Raw genomic sequence first — 19,885 nt, 5'->3', positions numbered from 1 at the left:
TTTGTAGGTACTTGTAGGGCCTCAGAAAAAATAATTAATGTCTTATTAAAGAAATGACAATTTTGCATGAGGTAAAACTCTATAGTTTATAAATCTTTCCTTTTGGTTAAGGCTTAATAATAATATTGTAATTTATAGCTAAAGAGACGTTTGATCAAAAAACTGTTTTATTTTACTTTTGTGATTATGATAAACATACCGAGGGCCTCAAAATAGTACCTGGCAGGCCACATGTGGCCCCCAGGCCGCATGTTTTGAGACCACTGCTGTATACCTTACGATGAAGACCACCAATCTCTTAGTAGCCTTCCCCTGGACTAACTCCATCTGGTTTACCATATTCGGTGAATTTGAATATTGAAAAGAAAATAGCTCTTCTGTACATTGGTGAAAGGAGCACAGCATTATAGCAGCATTGTCATTTAACACTTTCATGAGGTGAGGCAAAGCTGAAAAGTGCATTTTCCTTCAATGTGTCAAATTTTGCCTTCGCTTATTTCTGTATTCTGTATTCATCTCTGATGCTAATGCCGATACACTTGGGGAAGCAAAATAATTGCAGTCAGTTGGTGACATCTCTTTATTTAATTCATTTTCTATCCTGTTGTCCCCAAAGAGCTCAGAACGAATTACAGGTTAAACATACATAATTTCAGTACAAGTTTATGATACAAGTTTTTATCCTAACTTGACACATACTATGTTCTTGTGCATAGTCTACTGTCCTATGTTGCAAATATCGCTCTCGTTTTTAGGTTTAGGAAACATAGAAACATGACAGCAGATAAAGGCCAAAAGGCCCATCCACAGAAACCATTATCTCTTTCTCTCTCTGAGATCCCATGTGCCTATCCCAGGCCCTCTTGAATTCAGACACAGTCTCTGTCTCCACCACCTCTTCCGGGAGACTGTTCATTATGCATCTACCACCCTTTCTATAAAATAGTATTTCCTTAGATTACTCCGAAGCCTATCATCTCTTAACTTCGTCCTATGTCTTCTCACTGCAGAGTTTCCTTGAGGCCAATTATATGTAACATTTTAATAAGATTCATATCTCCTTCAGCTTTTAAGAACAGCCGTACTGGGGCAAAACCATGGTCCATCTAGACCAGTATCTTGCTTCCAACAGTACCTGACAAAATTCTAAATAGCAGCAACATTCCATACTACTAATCCAGGGACAGCAATAGCTTTCCCCTTTTCTATCTAATGGCAGATTCTGGACTTTCTTTCAGAAACTTGTCCAAACCTGTTTGGTTTGTTTTGAGGTTTTTTTCTTTTACCCAGCTACATTAACTACTGTTACCACATCCTCTGGTAATGAGTCCCAGAGCTTTAACTATTTGATGCGTGGGAAAATATTTCCTCCTATTTGTTTTAAAATTGTTACCCTGTATCTTTGTGTCCCCTAGTCTTATTTTTGAAAGAAAAAAAATTGATTAATGCTTATATGTTCACTGCCTCTGTGTAACAGCTATTTCTTGGCATCAGCTTGCTGGGCGGGGCTGGTCTCCCTCTATTGCTCTGTTGTCCTATATAATCCATTCAGCTGTCGGTGGAGAGTATATTCTTATCCCTTGTAACTGTACTGGTTATTTGTATTTGAGTTTTTGGTATTTGTGTTATTCCTGTTATCTTGTTGAACCCTTACTAATAAAAATGATTTACAAAAATAAATGCTTATGTTCTATACCACTCGGAATTTTGTAAATCTCAATCATATTCCCCCCCCCCCAGCTGTCTCTCTTCCCAGCTGAATAGTCCTAACCTCTTAAGCCATTCCTCATTTGAGAGGAATTTGATCCCCATAACCATTTTGATCACCTTTTCTAATGCTGCTATATCTTTTTTTTTTTTAAATGGCAACTAGAATTGCACACAGGTGAGGTTGCACCGTGGAGTGAAAGAGACATTATAATATTCTTCGTCTTATTTTTTCTCTTTCCTAATAATTCCTAACATTCTGTTTTGCCTTTTTGCGTACTGCCACACAGTGGGCAAAAGATTTCATGTATAGTAGTAGTAACTTCTAAGGTGAAACCTAACATCAGGTAGCTATGCTTGACTATTTTTTCCCTTTTGCATCACTTGTATTTATCCACAATTAATTTCTTCTGTACATTATATATACATTAAATTTCATCTGCCATTTGGATGCTCCATCTTCCAATTTGCTAAGATTGTCCTGCAATTTTTCAGTCTGTGGGGCTCATAATCAAAACTTATACACGTCTAAAAACCTGCCCAAGTCTGAATTTCTGGGCGTATCCAGGGACATTTTAGGCATACCTGAATGCCACTGTGCCCCCAGAGCTAAAAGGGGCATATCTGGAGGAGGGGTTAGGGCTGAAAGGCGTACACAGTGCTATACATTTTGACATTTATAGACAGTCCCTACTCAAAAGAGCTTACAATCTAACTTGGACATGACATAGAGTAGGGGATGCAGAACACAAGGTGAGAGGAGTTAGGAGTTTAAAGCACTCTCAAAGGTATTTGATTATATGATAGGAAAGGGTGGGAAAGGTGGAAGATAAGAGTATATCATTTGTACCATAGATGATGATTAAGTGATATATTTATTGTTAATCTGTTTTAACTTATTGTAAGTTTGAAAATGATTAAAGATTTTTTTAAAAAAAGCACTCTCAAAGAGGTGAGCTTTTAAACGAGCCTTGAACACTGCCAATGACGGAGCATGCCGTAGGGATTTGGGCAGCTTGTTCCAAGCAGATGATGCAGCAAGGCAGAAGGGACGGAATCTGAAGTTGGCAGTTGAAGAGAAGGGCACAGAGGAACTCACTGAGTGGAGTTCACAGGGAGGGGGGAGGAATTATAGAGGGAGATCAGTGAAGAGAGATAGTGAAGGGCAGCCGAGTTGAGTGCATTTGTAGGTCAGTAAGAGGAGTTTGAATTCTGTTCGGAAATGGATGGGAAGCCAATGAAGTGACTTGAGGAGAGGAAGGGAGTAAAGTGGCTCTCCCGGAATATGATTCATGCAGCCGAATTCTGGATGGATTGGAGGGGAGCAAAATGGTTAAGCGGAAGGCCTGAGAGTAGCGAGTTGCAGTAGTCTAAGCACAAGATGATGAGGGCGTGGATAAGGGTTTTGGTAGTGTGCTCGGAGAGGAAGGGACTGATTTTGCTAGCTTTATATAGGAAGTAGTAGCAGATTGGGTGGTTTTTTGTTTTTTTTTATATGTTGTATGTGGGTGGTAAAGGAGAGAGAGGAGTGAAAGATGACAGATTACGAGCAAACAAAACAGGAAGGATGAGAGTGTTGTCTATAGAGACGGAGAATGAGGAAAGCGGAGAGGTGGTTTTAGGTGGGAAGACGAGCAACTCTGTTTTAGCCATATTCAATTTTAGAGTATCAGACAGGCAGGCTGATACTCTGGTCTGGGTTTCAGTAGAAATATTTGGCACAGGGGTCACGTGATGCAGCCAGCTTGAACGGACACAGGAGAGGAGAGCTCCGCTCCAACCCCAGTAAAATCGGCACTTTTAGAGCAGCAAACTTACCTAATTACACTTTCTGATACCCCTGTGTATAGTGGTAAGCATACAGCTTCACTCAACGGCGTCTGAACAGTAGAAAGGCACTGGGTATGCCCCTCAGAGCCGTGAGACTGGCCTGAGAGAAAATCCAGTCCCCTACAGCCAAGATGGTGGCAGAGCCTGCATCTTTCACCATTCCTGCAGGTGACTGGATCCAAGAGAATCACCCACTCTGTCTCAGTGGCCTTAGCGGACCGTTTGAATAAACTTCAATTGGCGGTAGAGGAAGTTAATGAGAAGTTCGACTCGCAGAACCGGAGGATCACAGATGTAGAGCAGTGAGTCTCGAACCAGGAGGACACGTGCTTATCATTGGAGACACAGGTGATGGCACTGAGGAAGCAGAGCGCAGAGAAGCAAGACCGACTGGAAGAATTTGAGAAAAGGAATCAGCTTAATAACCTGTGCCTAGTTGGATTGCCTGAGTCAAATAAAGACTCTGAGCTATACATCATTTTTAGCACTTGGCTGCTGGGGAAGCTTGGATTGGCAGGCTCTGGCTCCTGTTTTGAATATGAGAGGGACCACCGCATTGGAGTCAAGGTGCCGGATGGCAAAAGGGCACGTACCTCTATTGCCCGCTTCAGCAACTGGAGAGATAAGGAGCTTATCATTAAGGCATTTCGGAAGTCAAGAGTGCTGGAATACGAGGGGTCCAAGGTACTCTTTTTTTTTTTTTTTTTAATGATTATTTGGTGAGGGTGGCGGCCCAGCGGAAACTGTCGCCCTTCTTCACTGAGCTCCACAATAAAGGTATTCAGTTTGCTCTGGCCTTTCTGGCTAAACTGCGGGTCTGGCAGAATGGAAAATCTGTGACTCACTAGAGTGGAAGAGGGAAGATCCAATATGGACAAACTGCGTGCCTGAACTTTTCCATGTTGCTGTGCCTTGGCATTTCAGCATTTACAGGTGTGATGGCTCTGCTGGTCTACGCTATGCCCCGGGAGGAACTTGGGCCTGACCAACTGGAGTGCTGGTTCCTTGGCTGATCTTGGACTTTCCTCTGTTGGGATATGGGGCCCATTGGCTAGTGCCGGGCTGAGCTGTTTTCCGGAGCCTCTGTTATAGAGAGCCATGTTTTGGTCTATCAGGGACCGGCCTTATCTGCAGGGGATGGCTGGCCTGTGACATCTATCTCAGGGACAGCTCTATTATGTTAAGTCTGCATTCTCTATTGCCTACATTGTTTGATTCTGTTGTGGGGATCTCTGTTTGGGGTTTAGGGTTGTTAATTCTTTGATCTGCTATACTATGGGTTGGGTTGTGGGGAGTGGGTGTGTGAGGAGCTTCTCTAGGCAGGCTGAGGGAACAGTTCTTGGGAATGTGTGCAGGGTACATGGGGAAGGTTAACGGGGGTGGGAGGTGTTGGGTGGGTTGCTATGGGTGTATGCATGGGGACTTAAATGGGGGTGTGCTTAGTGTGGGGGAACAGATTGGAGTGCAATGGGGGGGGGTCTTCGTTTGTGGAGTGAATGTTGGTATCTACAGTATTGCTCTGGGGCCCGGCTGGGAGGGGTGGCTGGTGGAAGTGTTTTCTTTTTTGCTAAACCCATCTACTTGAGCAATTGTGGCTGAGTTGAAGATGATTACACTCAATGTGGATGGGATCAAATCTCCTGTAAAGAGATCCCGAGTACTGTCCAGTTTACGCAAATTGGGCACTGATATTGCATACTTACAGGAAACCCATCTCTCTCAAATAGAACATGTCGAGCTCAAACGTAACTGGGTGGGGGAGGTGTATTCTTCCACTTTTGGAGGTAGACAACTGGGGGTAGCCATCCTGGTTAACAAAAGTTTATCTTCATAAACAAATTTATCTTGTTTATCTTCATAAACAAATTCAAGATAAGGACGACCGCTTTGTAATGGTCCTGGGTGAGCTGTGGGGCCTCAAGTTATTGTGCAATTTGTATGCCCCGAATGTTTGTCATACATTTTTTTTTCTGCTGTTCTTGCTCATATCTCCCAATATGCTGAATACCACTTGATTCCGGGTGGAGATTTTAATATTACAGCAAATCCAGGTGTGGATTGTAAACCGCCCAGGGTGCGTTCAAGGGGTGGGCTTCCTTTCCCAACATTTGGAAGTAGTGGATGTCTGGCACACTCTCCACCCTTATGATATTGATTTCACCTTCTACTCACACGCCCACAAAGTGTATGCCAGGCTGGATTATATCCTTCTAGACAAGCGCCTGTTTTCTATGGCCACCAAGTCTGAGATATGAGAGTATAGTCTCAGACCATGTGCCAGTGGGACTCTTATTGAGCATAGAACCTGCTCGTCGAGCTTCCTCCTTGAGAATGCCCCCCCCCCCCCAATTATATCATGACTCGGATTTTAGGGCCTTCTTAAGGGCGAGATGGGTGGATTATGAACTTTTGAATGACACGCCAGAGGTGAGCCCTATTACATTTTGGTTTACATGTAAGGCGGTGCTGCGAGGGTACATAATCACATACATGGTGGGCAAAAGAAGAGAGAGGGAGGGGGAGCTCTTCTGGCTGTCTCAGAGACTGCACTTTGTCGGAGGAGGATCATCATATCGGGATATTCGGAGTCAAATAGAGAAACTCCTCAATAAGCATACGGAATGCTCTCTATATTATCAACAGTACCAGCTTTACGGATGAGGGAGTAAGACCGGGAAATTGTTAGCCAATCTGGTACACCCACATAAAAAATGACAGATCATTACTACCATTAAAGATGCCACGGGTGTTTTCTTTAGGGGGGAAAGCCAAATAGCTGAGCAGTTTGTTTATTATTGTAAGACCTTATATGGGTGTAAGCCTTTGAACCAGGCTGCTCTCCACCATTTTTTTGTGGATCTGGGTTTGCCCAGGTTGACAAAGGATTTGGTTGCTGTCTTGAGCACCCCTATCATGGAGGCTGAAATGTCTGGCACAATTGGATTTCTTACTTTGGCCAAGGCACCAGGCCCAGACGGTTTTGGTCTGAAATACTACCGGCCACTCCGGGATCTGGTGGCTCGTCTGCTTAGCCAGATGTGTAATGTGGTGGCGGGGACTGAGGGTAGTTTTCCTGAAATGTGGTGCATATCGTGTTGCTGTCTAAGCTGGGAAAGGACCTCAAATTGGTGGGATCATTTAGACCCTTCTCACTCCTGGACCAGGACATCAAATTACTAGCTAGGACTCTGACACAGCGTCTTAATTGTTGTTTGACGGATTTGATACACCCAGATCAGGTGGGTTTTGTGCCTGGTCGTTGTGCCTCTATGAATCTGCTGAAAGTTTTGGGTGCCATTTACAACCACGCTGGCAAGGGGGGACAGTCAGCGGTAGCAAGTTTAGATATGGAGAAGGCCTTCAATAGTATTTCCTGGGAGTATTTATTTTGAGTTTTGGAGGGTTTTTGTTTCATGGGGTTGTTTTTGGACTGGGTCCAGGCCTTATAGACACATCCTAGGGCTTGCTTGCTGATCAATTGGGGTTTGACGGATTCGTTGGGTTGCAGAGGGGAACACGGCAGGGATGTCCGCTGTCTCCTTTGTTGTTCCTCCTTGCTATAGAGCTCCTTGCTATTAAGATAAGACAGGCAGCTCAAATTTGGGGGGTGCGGGTAGGGGGATGGGAATGCAAAATTAGCCTCTTCATGGACGATATTCTGTTATATCTAGATAGGGCCCCTACACATCTGGCAGAGGCGTTAGTGATCATGCAGGATTTTGTGGCACTATCGGGCCTGCAGGTTAACTGTAGTAAATCCAAACTCCTGTTACTGGCTGGTGGCCCCTGGGAACCATGGCATGCACTTCTCCCTATCACGCCATCAGCTAAACTGGTTCGATACTTGGGCATATATTTGAGTACTAATCCTGCTACACTGTATGCCACAAATGTCCTTCAGCATAACGATATCATTGGTAAGTTGTCAGGCATGGCAGGATCTTCCGGTGGGCTTGATTAGGCAGGTGGCCTTGGTCAACATGGTCATGTTACCAAAGTTACTCTACCATCTTCAGACGATGCCTCTTCAAATCCCTTATCTCAAGGTTTAAATGGAAATCTAAGGTTCCTTGAGTGGCTATGGCCAAGCTTTCTTTAGCTAAAGGGGCAGGAGGCCTCAATGTATCTGATATACGGTTGTATAATGTAGCTGCCATTATGCAATGGATTCACGAGGGTAATACAGGGCATGACTGTTATTTTCCCCCTGGGTGAGTAGAGGGCTGGAGTCAACCTTTCAAATTCTTCAACTTGTTACATTTACAAACCGACCATTCTGCACGTTCTGGGGACCAGTCTCGGTTTTTACAGCCTTTTTGGTAGGCATGGCAGTGGTGGCGCCGCTGACAGGGTTTGAATTCTGTGGTCTCTCCTTACTTGCTATTTGAAGATAATTCCAGGTTCGTGCCTAGCTGGGGGCACTCAGCATTTTGGAGTGGGCACAGTGCGGATGTAGGTGCATGGCACAGTTATTAGATCTGTCGTGCACATCTTTCCCCTCTTTTCAACAGGTTCAGGCGACCTAGGCACTTCCCCACAAGCACCTGTTTTCCTATCTCCAGCTTCGGCATTACTGGGCGACTGAAAGTCATGGGTCTGCTGGGGCATGGGAATCCAGGCCCTTGGATAAGATTTTTTTCAATAACCCCGGCTGCGCTCAATAAGTTGTCCCACTGGTATGGTGTTCTGCAGCTCTCTTCCCGGGTGCCTGGGATGAGCAAATTACAGTAGAACTGGGAGGGGGATTTGGGCCAGAGTTTAACTGATCATCAGTTTTTGGAATGTTTTCGGACACTTTATCTTTTTTCTAAGTCAGCGGATTATCAGGAAATGCAGTTTAAAATTTTACATAGAGCCCATATCACTCGGCATAGAGGAGTGCAGCTTGGGTTGTGGAGCTGCGATCTCTGTGTTAAGTGCATATGTAAGCCTGATCCTTACATACACTCGTTTCTTGAGTGCACTGAGCTCACTCTATGGCAGTGGGTTTTGGGCGTTCTCGAGACTGTTCTTCATAGACCTATTGAATAGGGTTTTCAGGTGTCGCTTCAGGAATGGAGATTTTTCCCTCCCCCAGTGTAGATTCCTCTACAATGCCATTCTGGTGGCCAAAAAAGTAATTCTGACATATTGGGCTTCAGAGGACTCACCTCCCACCACTCACTGGAAGAGTAAACTGAGAGAGATGGCCCAATTTGAGGTTCACTCCTATGATAATTCCCGACGCTCGGACATGAGCCACTATGTTACCTTGTGGAGATGCTTATTGGACCTCATAGCCATGTAGGCACATTCTTACTGGGTGTTCTTCCAGCATTTACGTCTGGTTTTTGTTTTTCTGATCTCACTGTACTCTGGGGGCTGGGGGCTCGGAGGGGCGGACTGTCTGGGATGTATGCCAGTTCTGGTTGCTGTATGCCTGGTGTGAGGTGTGTGGGATGGAGGATTGCAGAGGGACTATTTGAATAATCGGAGGTGTCCTTTTATAAAATGAAAATAGATGGTGGACTGGCCTGGACCTGCTCTAGTAGTTAGTACTGTTAGCTTTTCCATTGTTTGCACCTTTCTTTGTATTCTTGTTCTGATGATTGTATTGTCAGCTGTATGGGCCACTTGCCATTCTCAATAAAAATTATATTAAAAAAAAAAAAAAATTTGGCGCAGAGGTAGATCTGGGAGTCGTCAGCATAGAGGTGATACTGGAGGCCATGGGAGGAGATCAGCACTTCAAGTGAGCAAGTGTAGATTGAGAAAAGGAGCGGTCCCAGGATAGAGCCTTGAGGTACACCAATCAATAATAGGAAGGCTGTGGAGGGGGAACCACCATTGCATACACTGTAGGTGCAATGAGAGAGATAGGAAGAAGGAGAGGGCAGAACCCTGGAATCCCAACAAGGACATTGTTTCAAGGATTAGATCTATTTTCCTTCCCCCAACCCCTCCACAAGTTCAGCATCTCTCTCCCTCCTTCCTCTCCCTCCCCCATGCAGCATTTCTCGCCCTCCTTGCTCACCCTATTCTTCTTTCCTCCAATGTAGCACCTCTAGCCTTCCATGCTCTCTCTGAGCCCAGTGCTTCTTTCCTCCTCATGCCCCCAATGCAGCACCTCTCTCCCTCCTTGGTCACCATCCCCTCTATGCAGCACCTCTCTCTCTCCTTGCCCCAAGTTCAGCACTTCTTCCCTTTTCCTTGCCCTATAAATCACTTCTTTTTCCTTGCCCCCCCCCCCTCAACGATCAACTTCCTCCTTTGTGAACCCCCCCTCTCCCCCATGAAGCAACTTTCTTCTTCCCTGCTGATATAGCAACGCTTTCCCTCCTTGCTCCCACACACTACCTGGTCTGTGTCAGAATGTGCCACTTCTCTGGGTCTGAAAGAGGCAGTCTTGACGGTACCAGCATGTCCATGCAGCTGCTAATTCTACCTGATCCTAAATCTGTTGCCCTAAATAAAATATATAATCTGCTGTACAAGAAAATCTTGCTTGTCCCAAGCTTAATAAACTCAAGACTAAAGTGCTGTGCTTCAGTGATTATAACTCATTGCCTTGTACGAACTTGGTACCGGCTACTGGAGAAGTTAAGTTTTTATTAAAATTTGATGTACACGCATTGTCAAATATTTCAAAGTGTATTACAAATCTAAAATGGGGGGAAAACCAATACATTAATACAAAATCATATGTACATACAAATTCCGAACTGGTACAAAAAGGATATAGGGATGAACTACAACAGGGATCTCAAAGTCCTTCCTTGAGGGCCGCAATCCAGTCAGGTTTTCAGGATTTCCCTAATGAATATGCATTGAAAGCAGTGCATGCACATAGATCTCATAGAAACATAGAAGATGACGGCAGATAAGGGCCATAGCCCATCAGGTCTGCCCACTCTATTGACCCACCCCCAAGTCTACTATCCTAGGGATCCCACTCCTGGTGACAGGTTCCCTTGGCTTAACCCTCTAAGGGATCCCACATGGGCATCTCATTTGCTCTTAAATTCTTGCACGCTGTTTGCCTCGATCACCTGCACCGGGAGCTCGTTCCAAAGATCAACCACTCTCTCGGTGAAGAAATATTTCCTGGTGTCGCCATGAAATTTCCCGCCCCTGAGTTTGAGCGGATGCCCTCTTGTGGCTGAGGGTCCTTTGAGAAAGAGAATCTCTTCTTCCATCTCGATACGGCCGGTAATATAATTAAACATCTCGATCATGTCTCCTCTCTCCCTACGTTCCTCGAGTGAGTACAGCCGCAAATTTTTCAGCCTTTCCTCGTACGATAGATCCTTGAGCCCCGAGACCATCCTGGTGGCCATCCGTTGCACCGACTCTACTCTCAGCACATTTTTTCGGTAGTATGGCCTCCAGAATTGCACACAGTATTCCAAATGAGGCCTCACCATGGTTCTGTATAATGGCATTATGACTTCAGGCTTCTGGCTGACGAAACTCCTGCGGATGCAACCTAACAACTGTCTTGCCTTAGATGAAGCCTTCTCCACATGATCAGCAGTTTTTATGTCTGAGCTGATGATCACTCCCAAGTCTCGTTCTGTTGAAGTTGTAGCTAAGGTCTCACCATTCAGGGTGTAAATTCTGCATGGATTTCTGCTGCCGAGGTGCATGATCTTGCATTTCTTAGCGTTGAAGCCCAGCTGCAAGGTCGAGGACCAAAGCTCCAACAAATGTAGGTCCTGTGTCATACTATCGGGTGAATTGCCATCTCTCACTATATTGCATAGTTTGGTGTCGTCAGCGAATAACGTTACCTTACCTTGAAGCCCCTGAGTTAGGTCACCTATGAATATGTTGAAAAGGAGCGGGCCCAAGACTGAGCGGTACTCCACTGGTCACCTCCGATGTTTTAGAGAAGGTACCGTTAACTACCACCCTCTGAAGTCTGCCATTCAGCCAGTCATTGACCCATGTAGTTAGTATTTCTCCCAGCCCCATTGATTTCATCTTGCTCAACAGCCTGCGATGCGGGACACTATCAAAAGCTTTGCTGAAGTCTAGGTATACGACATCCACGGATTCTCCCAATTCTAAATGTTTTGTTACCCAGTCAAAGAAGCTGATGAGATTGGATTGGCAGGACCTACCCTTGGTGAATCCGTGTTGACTGGGATCCCGTAGATTCTCCTCATCCAAGATTACGTCTAATTTACGTTTAATTAGTGTTTCCATGAGTTTGCATACTATTGATGTGAGACTCACCGTCTGTAGTTTACAGCCTCTGCCCTGCAACCCTTTTTGTGCAGTGGAACGACGTTAGCTGTTTTCCAGTCTATGGGGACTCTCCCCGAACTTAGGGAGAGATTGAAGAGTCCTGATAGCGGTTCTGCCAGGACATCACACAGCTCACTAAGCACCCTGGGGTGTAGATTGTCCGGTCCCATGGCTTTGTTCACCTTGAGTCTTGCCAGTTCGTAGTAGACGTCACCAAGTGTGAACTTGAAATTCTGAAACAGGTCTTCCACGCTGGGCCTTGCCTGCAACTGTGGACCGTGCCCCGGTGCCTCGCAGGTGAAGACCGAGCAGAAGTATTCATTCAGTAGTTCTGCTTTATCGGAATCTGATTCTGCGCAGTTCCCATCTGGTTTTCTAAGGCGTACTATCCCGTCTGTGCTCTTTTTCCTATCACTAATATACCTGAAGAAGGATTTGTCCCCTTTCTTCATGTTCTTTGCCAGAGTCTCTTCTACTTGAAGTTTGGCCTCCCTGACTGCCGTTTTGACCGCTGCAGACCTCGCCCTATGTTCTAGTTTAGCTTTCCTAGTCTCCGTTCGTTTGTAGGAAATAAATGCTTTTTTCTTCTCCTTGACGAGGTGCGAGATTTCTGCGGAGTACAATTGGGGTTTGTTGTTTCTCCGCCGTTTGTGTACTGATTTAATGTAGAGGCTTGTCGCTTCATGTATGGTAGATTTCAGGGATGACCACATAGCTTCCACATCATTGGTCGTAGCTTGGTTCTGCATATTCATTGGGGAAATCCTGAAAACCCAACTGGATTGCGGCTCTCAAAGAGGGACTTTGAGACCCCTGAACTACAATAATTAAAGCAAAGAGAGAACATATATGGATAGCAAGAAAACATCAAAAATACTGGGGCCAAATTTTCTAAGCTCTAACACCATGGTAAAAAAAATACCGTGGTGGGAATAATTTTTGTTTTACTGGCAAGTCTCAGCTCAATATCATACAAACTATATACGCAAGCTATGTGTGCAGAAAATTGCCAGTAAAGGGAGGGGAGGAGCTGTGCTAGTGGACTAATGAGGGTGAGTGGTGCCCCCCACTCCTTCCCAACCCCCTCTGCCATGCGCGTGCCACCCTTCCCTTCCACCATACCTCTTTAATTTTCCTGGTGAGAGCAGCATCACAAACTTGCTGCCTGCATTGTCAGCTATCCCTATGATGTCACTTCCTAGGTGCAGGACCAACACGGGCAGCAAGTTGGTGATGCTGCTTGCACTGAGAAAATTAAAGAGGTATGTGAAAAGGGAAGGGCAGCAGAGGGTCGATAAGGATGAGTGCTGGCTCCCCCACTGACACAGAGCCTTGGGTGGACCACCCCCCCCACACACACACACTCTCTTTAGTATGCCATTGAGTTGTGCTCAGGAGAAAAATCACTAGCAAAGCTCTGCCTGCCTGCCTAAAAAAAGCAGTCCCTGCTCTCCCTGCCTGAACCAGTGAACAGGATTTTTTAATTTTTTTAATGGGCACAGCTGTTTGTGTGCAAAGCACACACAAGAGCTGCGTTTATAACACTTCCCCCTCAACAGTTTCCCACAGCCCCCCACCACACAAGCCTGATGGTCTAGTGGGCCGCCCTTCTGAACACCCCTCCTGAAACCCCCTTGTACCTTTTTAGAAGACTGGTAGGAGGGGATAGAATGCTAGGAATAATCAAGAAGGGTATTACAAGCAGAACAAAAGAAGTTATCCTGCCGTTGTATCAGGCGATGGTGCACCCACATCTGGAGTATTGCATCCAATATTGGTCGCCGTACCTAAAGAAGGGTATGGCAATACTCGAGAGGGTTCAGAAGAGAGCGACACGTTTGATAAGAGGTATGGAAAACCCTTCCTACGCTGAAAGATTGGAGAGACTGGAGCTTTTTTCGCTGGAGAAGCGGAGACTTAGAGGGGATATGATAGAGACTTATAAGATCACAAAGGGCATAGAGAAAGTGGAGAGGGACAGATTCTTCAAACTTTTGACAACTACAAGAACGAGAGGGCATTCCGAAAAATTAAAAGGGAACATATTCAGAACCAATCCTAGGAAATTCTTCTTCACCCAACAGGTGGTGGACCCCTGGAACGCGCTTCCAGAGGGAGTGATATGACAGGGTACGGTATTGGAATTCAAGAAGGGATTGGACAATTTTTGGAAGGAAAAGGGGATAGAAGGGTATAGATAGAGGCTAGTATACAGATCCTGGACCTGATGGGCCATCATGTGAGCGGATTGCTAGGCATGATGGACCTCAGGTCTGACTCAGCAGAGGCACGGTTTATGTTCTTATGTTCTTCCACCAGCAGGCCAGCCTTTTCAAAATGGTGGGCCTTCCCCTTCATAGTGCATCGTGGGATGCACCAGGGAGGGACCTAAGACCCTGATTGGCCCAGGTGCCTAAGTCCCCTCCCATAGGAGGGGTCTTAGGTGCCTGGAGTCTTTGGGCCCCTCCTTTCCAGTGCATCCCAGGGTGCATCAGGAAGGGACCTAAGGCCCTGACTGGCCCAGGCTTCTAAGGCCCTTCCCATAGTCGCCTAAGGTCATTCCACACTCCTGCCCCAAGCTGAGCTCCTCTGAATGGCTGCTGCAAATTCTTGTGGCCCAGCAGTGTACCGGGCAGGAGTGAGCTTTTTGCGCTCCTGCCTGGCACTGAGTCGCTCGCTGAATGGCTGCCACCAGTTCTCGTGGGTCTCATGAGGCCACGAGAACGCGAGGTAGTCATTCAGGGAGGGACTCAGCACAGGGCAAAAGCACAGAAAGCTTGCTCCTGCCCAGTAAACCGCTAGGTCATCAGGGATTCATAAAGGTACATGGGGGTGGGTGAGGAGGAGGGAGGTAGGTTAAAAAATTGTCAGTCAGCCAGAACAGGAGACTGGAGGGATCCCTCCTGTCTTGGCCTACTGCTGGACCACCAAGTCATATGGCAGGCTCAGTGGAGGCCTGCAGGACATTGGGAGAGATGGGGGATAGGGTGCAGGCAGGGAGGTGGGACAGGGTGCAGAACCTGGCAGCGAGTGAGGGGGGCTAGGTGCAGAGCCGGGCAAGGCATATGAATATTAACACACACACAGCTTATATTCGAGTCAACCTTTTTTCCTCCTCCTTTGGATGGCAAAGGGTACTTCGACTTATATTCGGATCATTGTATATTTGGGTATATATTGTAAGTGAAAGAGTGATATTTGATTAATTTTTGTGGCAGTCATAGAGGGAGGGGAAGAGGGGCAGAGAATTTAGACTTTTCTTGTTTTAGTTCATTTTTTCCTCTAATATGAAATAGAAAATAAAATAAAATGATAAATCTTCAGTGTATGCCTCTAATATACAATTTCTGAGAGTCTTCTGTGAGCTGGGCTGGATTCATTAGAGGAGGCAACACAGGCAGGTTTGGTTTGTAGCAGAACTCTTACATGTCATACACACAATTCCACAGAGGGCATGCGTGCTGGAGAGGAACGAGGAAACTTAAACATCTGAATATATTTGATCCAATATATGATCTGAATAGATTTGGGTATAAGTATTACAAATTGTAGCTGATAAAGGCATAGTGACAATCTTGCAATCTTTCAAATGCCCATCATTATAGCTTCTTTTCCTTTATATACACCAGGCCTGTCTCCTCCATCATACACATTTCCAACTCCAGCAGCAGTTATACCATCAGAAGCCGCTCTCTATCAACCCTCCATTTTGCTGAATGCACGGGCACTGCAGCCTACAGCAGCCTATTATCCAGCAGGGACTCAGCTCTTCATGAACTACACAGCATACTATCCCAGGTAAATGGAGCCAGAAACATGTAGCTCCAGTATTAATGATGCAGAGAGGAAAATGCTGTTAATATATCTGAGAGGACGCAAAATAGAACATTATTAGGGACAGAAAGAGTGATTTAATATACCTTTTCCTTGATAGTTCTCAGCATTCGCTTTTTCCTATATAGTAATATACAAGTGGCTCTTAATGGATAACTGTGTTAAAGTAGTAACAAACATATTTTAGTGGGAGGGACACCTTGATTCATCTTAGATATGTTTAAACCATACATTTAATGATGATAAAATGCAAAATAAAAGTCAGGTAAGTTACATCAAGTTTTGTTTTTTTGTTTGTTTGTTTTTTTAATTATAAATCGTGATATTGTGGGCAAGGGTGCACAACAGCACTACGGTCCAGGAGTGAGTTGTGAAGTGGAATGAGAGCTTGAAGCATGGTGGGTCTGGAAAGCATGCATTTGAAGCAGTGAAACTAATACCCCTGACGCAGCAAGATAAAGCGAAACGGAGGGTTCCCTGTTGGGTTCATTGGCTGTAATGTCCAGGAAGGCTACATTGTGAACTGAGAAGTGCCTGGATGACAGTAGCAGCTAAGTGTTTTTTTTCTTTTTCATTTGCGTCTAGTGCATTATCCTGGACCGTAGTGCTGTTGTGCTCCCTTGCCCACAATATCACGATTTGGGGCTATGTGCCCCGGCGTGCTGTTTGATATCACTCTGCAGTGTCTTTTTTTTCTACAATTTTTTGTCACAGTGCAGGAGTGTTTATTTTGGAAGAAGTGGAGTTTTTTTTGCCAGATGAAGCAGAACTGAGGCTTTTTCTCCACTTCTTTTTTTCTTTTTGTTTTCTTTCTGCTCTCTTACACCTGTGCTGGGTGGATGATTAGTTGGTGTAAAAGGCCTTTTAGTGTTGCAGAGTGTGTATCTTTGTCCATATAGGGTTCTGAGTTGAATGGAATATTTGAGATATCTGACCCTGATCCCTAGGTGAAAAGTTTTGTGAGCAGAATTGGGCCCATAAATCAAAACTAAGTCCTCTGTATGGCAATGCATAGATGGATCAGAAACTGGTTGGAGGGTAGAAAACAAAGGGTAGGACTGAAGGGTCACTACTCCGACTGGAGGAGGGTCACGAGTGGCGTCCCGCAGGGCTCGGTGCTCGGGCCGCTACTATTTAATATCTTCATAAATGATCTAGAAACAGGGACGAAGTGCGAGATAATAAAATTTGCGGATGACACTAAACTATTTAATGGAGCTCGGACTACAGAGGAATGCGAAGAATTGCAAAGGGACTTGAACAAACTAGAAGATTGGGCGATGAGATGGCAGATGAAGTTCAACGTTGAGAAATGTAAGGTATTACATGTGGGGAGCAGAAACTCGAGGTACAACTATACAATGGGAGGGATATTATTAAATAAAAGTACCCAGGAAAGGGACTTGGGGGTATTGGTGGACATGACATTGAAGCCGACGGCACAGTGTGCAGCGGCCGCTAAGAGAGCGAATAGAATGCTTGGTATAATCAAAAAGGGTATTACAGCCAGAACGAAAGAGGTTATCCTGCCATTGTATCGGGCAATGGTGCGCCCGCATTTGGAGTACTGCGTCCAATATTGGTCGCCGTACCTTAAGAAGGATATGGCATTAGTCGAGAGGGTTCAGAGGAGAGCGACGCGTCTGATAAAAGGTATGGAAAACCTGTCATATGCTGAGAGATTGGAGAAGCTGGGTCTATTTTCCCTGGAGAAGAGAAGACTTAGAGGGGATATGATAGACTTATAAGATCATGAAGGGCATAGAGAGAGTGGAGAGGGACAGATTCTTCAAACTCTCGAATAATAAAAGAACAAGAGGGCACTCGGAAAAGTTGATAGGAGACAGATTCAAAACAAATACTAGGAAGTTCTTTTTTACCCAACGTGTGGTGGACACCTGGAATGCGCTTCCAGAGGACGTGATTGGGCAGAGTACGGTACTGGGCTTCAAGAAAGGATTAGACAAATTCCTACTGGAAAAGAAGATAGAGGGGTATAGATAGAAGATTACTGCACAGGTCCTGGACCTGCTGGGCCACCGCGTGAGCGGACTGCTGGGCACGATGGACCTCGGGTCTGACCCAGCAGAGGCATTTCTTATGTTCTTATGTTGGGCCATCCTCTATATCAGTGGTCTCAAACTCAAACCCTTTGCAGGGCCACATTTTGGATTTGTAGGTACTTAGAGGGCCTCATAAAAATAGTTAATGTCTTAAGAACATAACATAAGGGGGAGTGGCTTAACGAAGATGGCCGGGAGTAGCTGGAGTTAAGCACCCACGGAGACGCCGGAGCCGTTAGTTCTCACCTTTACAATGGTAAAACGCAAATCTAAACTCCGGGTTTTCACGGAAGAATCTTTGGTAACAGCTGCGGGCCCGATGGATGTTTTCCTCCAGCGTGGGGCTGGAACGAGTGAACTGGAGCTTTCTTCAGCTAGGAGAGACACGCTCGCTGAAGCGTCAGTGCTCTCCCTCGAAGCAACATCGCTATCTCCGGAGGAGCAGAGTCCTCCGAGTCGCCCTTGGGCGTTAGAGCAGTAGATGGAGGACGAAGCGGCCCGGGCTGTTCCCTCTTCAGACCAACCGAGTTCGGGAGTCGTCTCGTCAGGAGGAGCTAGGAAGCCAAGTCAGTCATCAGAGCACCCGGAGGAGCTGGAACAGCAATTGCCTCAGGACTTCCTATCATTGAATTCATCTCCAGCTGAGGTTTCAGGTACTTGAACTGCATCAGAGTGTCTGGGTTCTGAACTAATACCTATGCAGAGGCCCAAGGTTTTCAATATGGAAACATTATGGGAAGCAATATCCACTTTACAAATCTCTTTGGGATCTCAAATGCAGCAATTTACTACACGTTATACTACTGTTGTATCTGAAAATTTGGAATTGAAAAATAGACTAGCGTGGAAATGCTGGAAAACATGACCAGAAGATGTAATCTTCGGATTACAAATTTTCCAAAACTACCACTTACTCCAGCGCAAGACCGCCTTGAACTGCAAGGTATAGGCGGAATAGAAGTCCCTAATGTAATGTAATATGTTTAAGAAATACATGAAGGAGGTTTTGAAAGTTCCCGAAACCTCTTATCCGCCTCTCACTAAAATATACTATTTACCAACTAGATCACCTGTTCAGAAACCAAACCAGCAGAATCTGTCTGCTGATAGTTTGGATTTGACAAATTTCCTTGAGATGTCTGATAATGATACCGGCAACTGCGACGCTGCTTGTACAATTTGCTATTGACCCTGACAGAGAATGGATGCTCAAGTTGTTCTTTAAGTTGAAGGATATACCATTTATGACTAAATTAGTGAGAATGTATCCTGATGTGTCACGAATAACCCAAAAGAGAAGAAAACAGTTTCTCATTTTGAGACCGAGGGTCTTGCAGTTAGGGGCTACGTTCGTACTCAGATACCCATGTAAATGTGTGATGATCTATCAGGGGAATAGATTTGTGTATTTTGAACCTCAGCAGTTGATAAAATTTATTTTTGCTAAAGAGCAAACCTAGTATTCTTGAGAGAATTTCTGTTCCCAACCTGCTCAGTTTAATTAGATTCTAGTTCCCACTCATTACCATCTTTTAATGTTTGGAAAAAAATTCAGGGAATGCACAGCTTTCTCCCCCATTAATTGAGGTCTAATAGTACAATCCAGTATATTTAGAATTTAACTTAAAAATGTTCTTTTTCTTATCTTTCTGTCTTGTTTCTTTTTATCTAAATTTTTCTTTTGGATTATTCTGTTAACTTAATGTTGTAATATTTCATTTGAATTGACTAATAATTATGTCAAAACTATAAAATGAAATAAAGATTAAATTTTAAAAAAACATAACATAAGAATTGTCCCTGCTGGGTTAGACCAATGGTCCATCGTGCCCAGCAGTCTGCTCATGCGGCAGCCCCCAGGTCAAAGACCAGTTCTATAAATGAGTCCAGCCTCACATGCGTGCGTTCCAGATTAGCAGGAACTTGTCCAACTTTGTCTTTAATCCCTGGAGGGTGTTTTCCCCTATAACAGACTCCGGAAGAGCATTCCAGTTTTCTACCACTCTCTGGGTGAAGAAGAACTTCCTTACGTTTGTACGAAATCTATCCCCTTTAACTTTAGAGAGTGTTCTCTCATTCTCCCTACCTTGGAGAGGGTGAACAACCTGTCTTTATCTGCTAAGTCTATTCCCTTCAGTATTTTGAATGTTTCGATCATGTACACTCTGTCTCCTCTTTTTAAGGGAGAAGAGGCCCAGTTTCTCCAATCTCACTGTACGGCA

General features: G+C 45.0%; 1 protein-coding gene across 3 annotated transcripts in view; it reads left to right on the top strand.

The window, feature by feature from the left end:
* The window catches only part of ESRP1 (epithelial splicing regulatory protein 1), a 181,037-nt gene that overhangs the window by 121,912 nt on the left and 39,240 nt on the right, over positions 1-19,885 (top strand). For all 3 annotated transcript variants that reach the window (XM_033934758.1, XM_033934757.1, XM_033934756.1), the window contains one exon: positions 15,396-15,564. In XM_033934758.1, coding sequence (XP_033790649.1) covers positions 15,396-15,564 — 169 coding nt within the window. The remainder of the gene's footprint in view (positions 1-15,395; positions 15,565-19,885) is intronic.

The sequence above is a fragment of the Geotrypetes seraphini genome, chromosome 2 (genome assembly GCF_902459505.1).
Source record: "Geotrypetes seraphini chromosome 2, aGeoSer1.1, whole genome shotgun sequence".
Taxonomy (NCBI): Eukaryota; Metazoa; Chordata; class Amphibia; order Gymnophiona; family Dermophiidae; genus Geotrypetes; species Geotrypetes seraphini.
The sequence above is the reverse complement of the archived record's forward strand: the minus strand, read 5'-3'. Positions and strand labels throughout refer to the sequence as shown.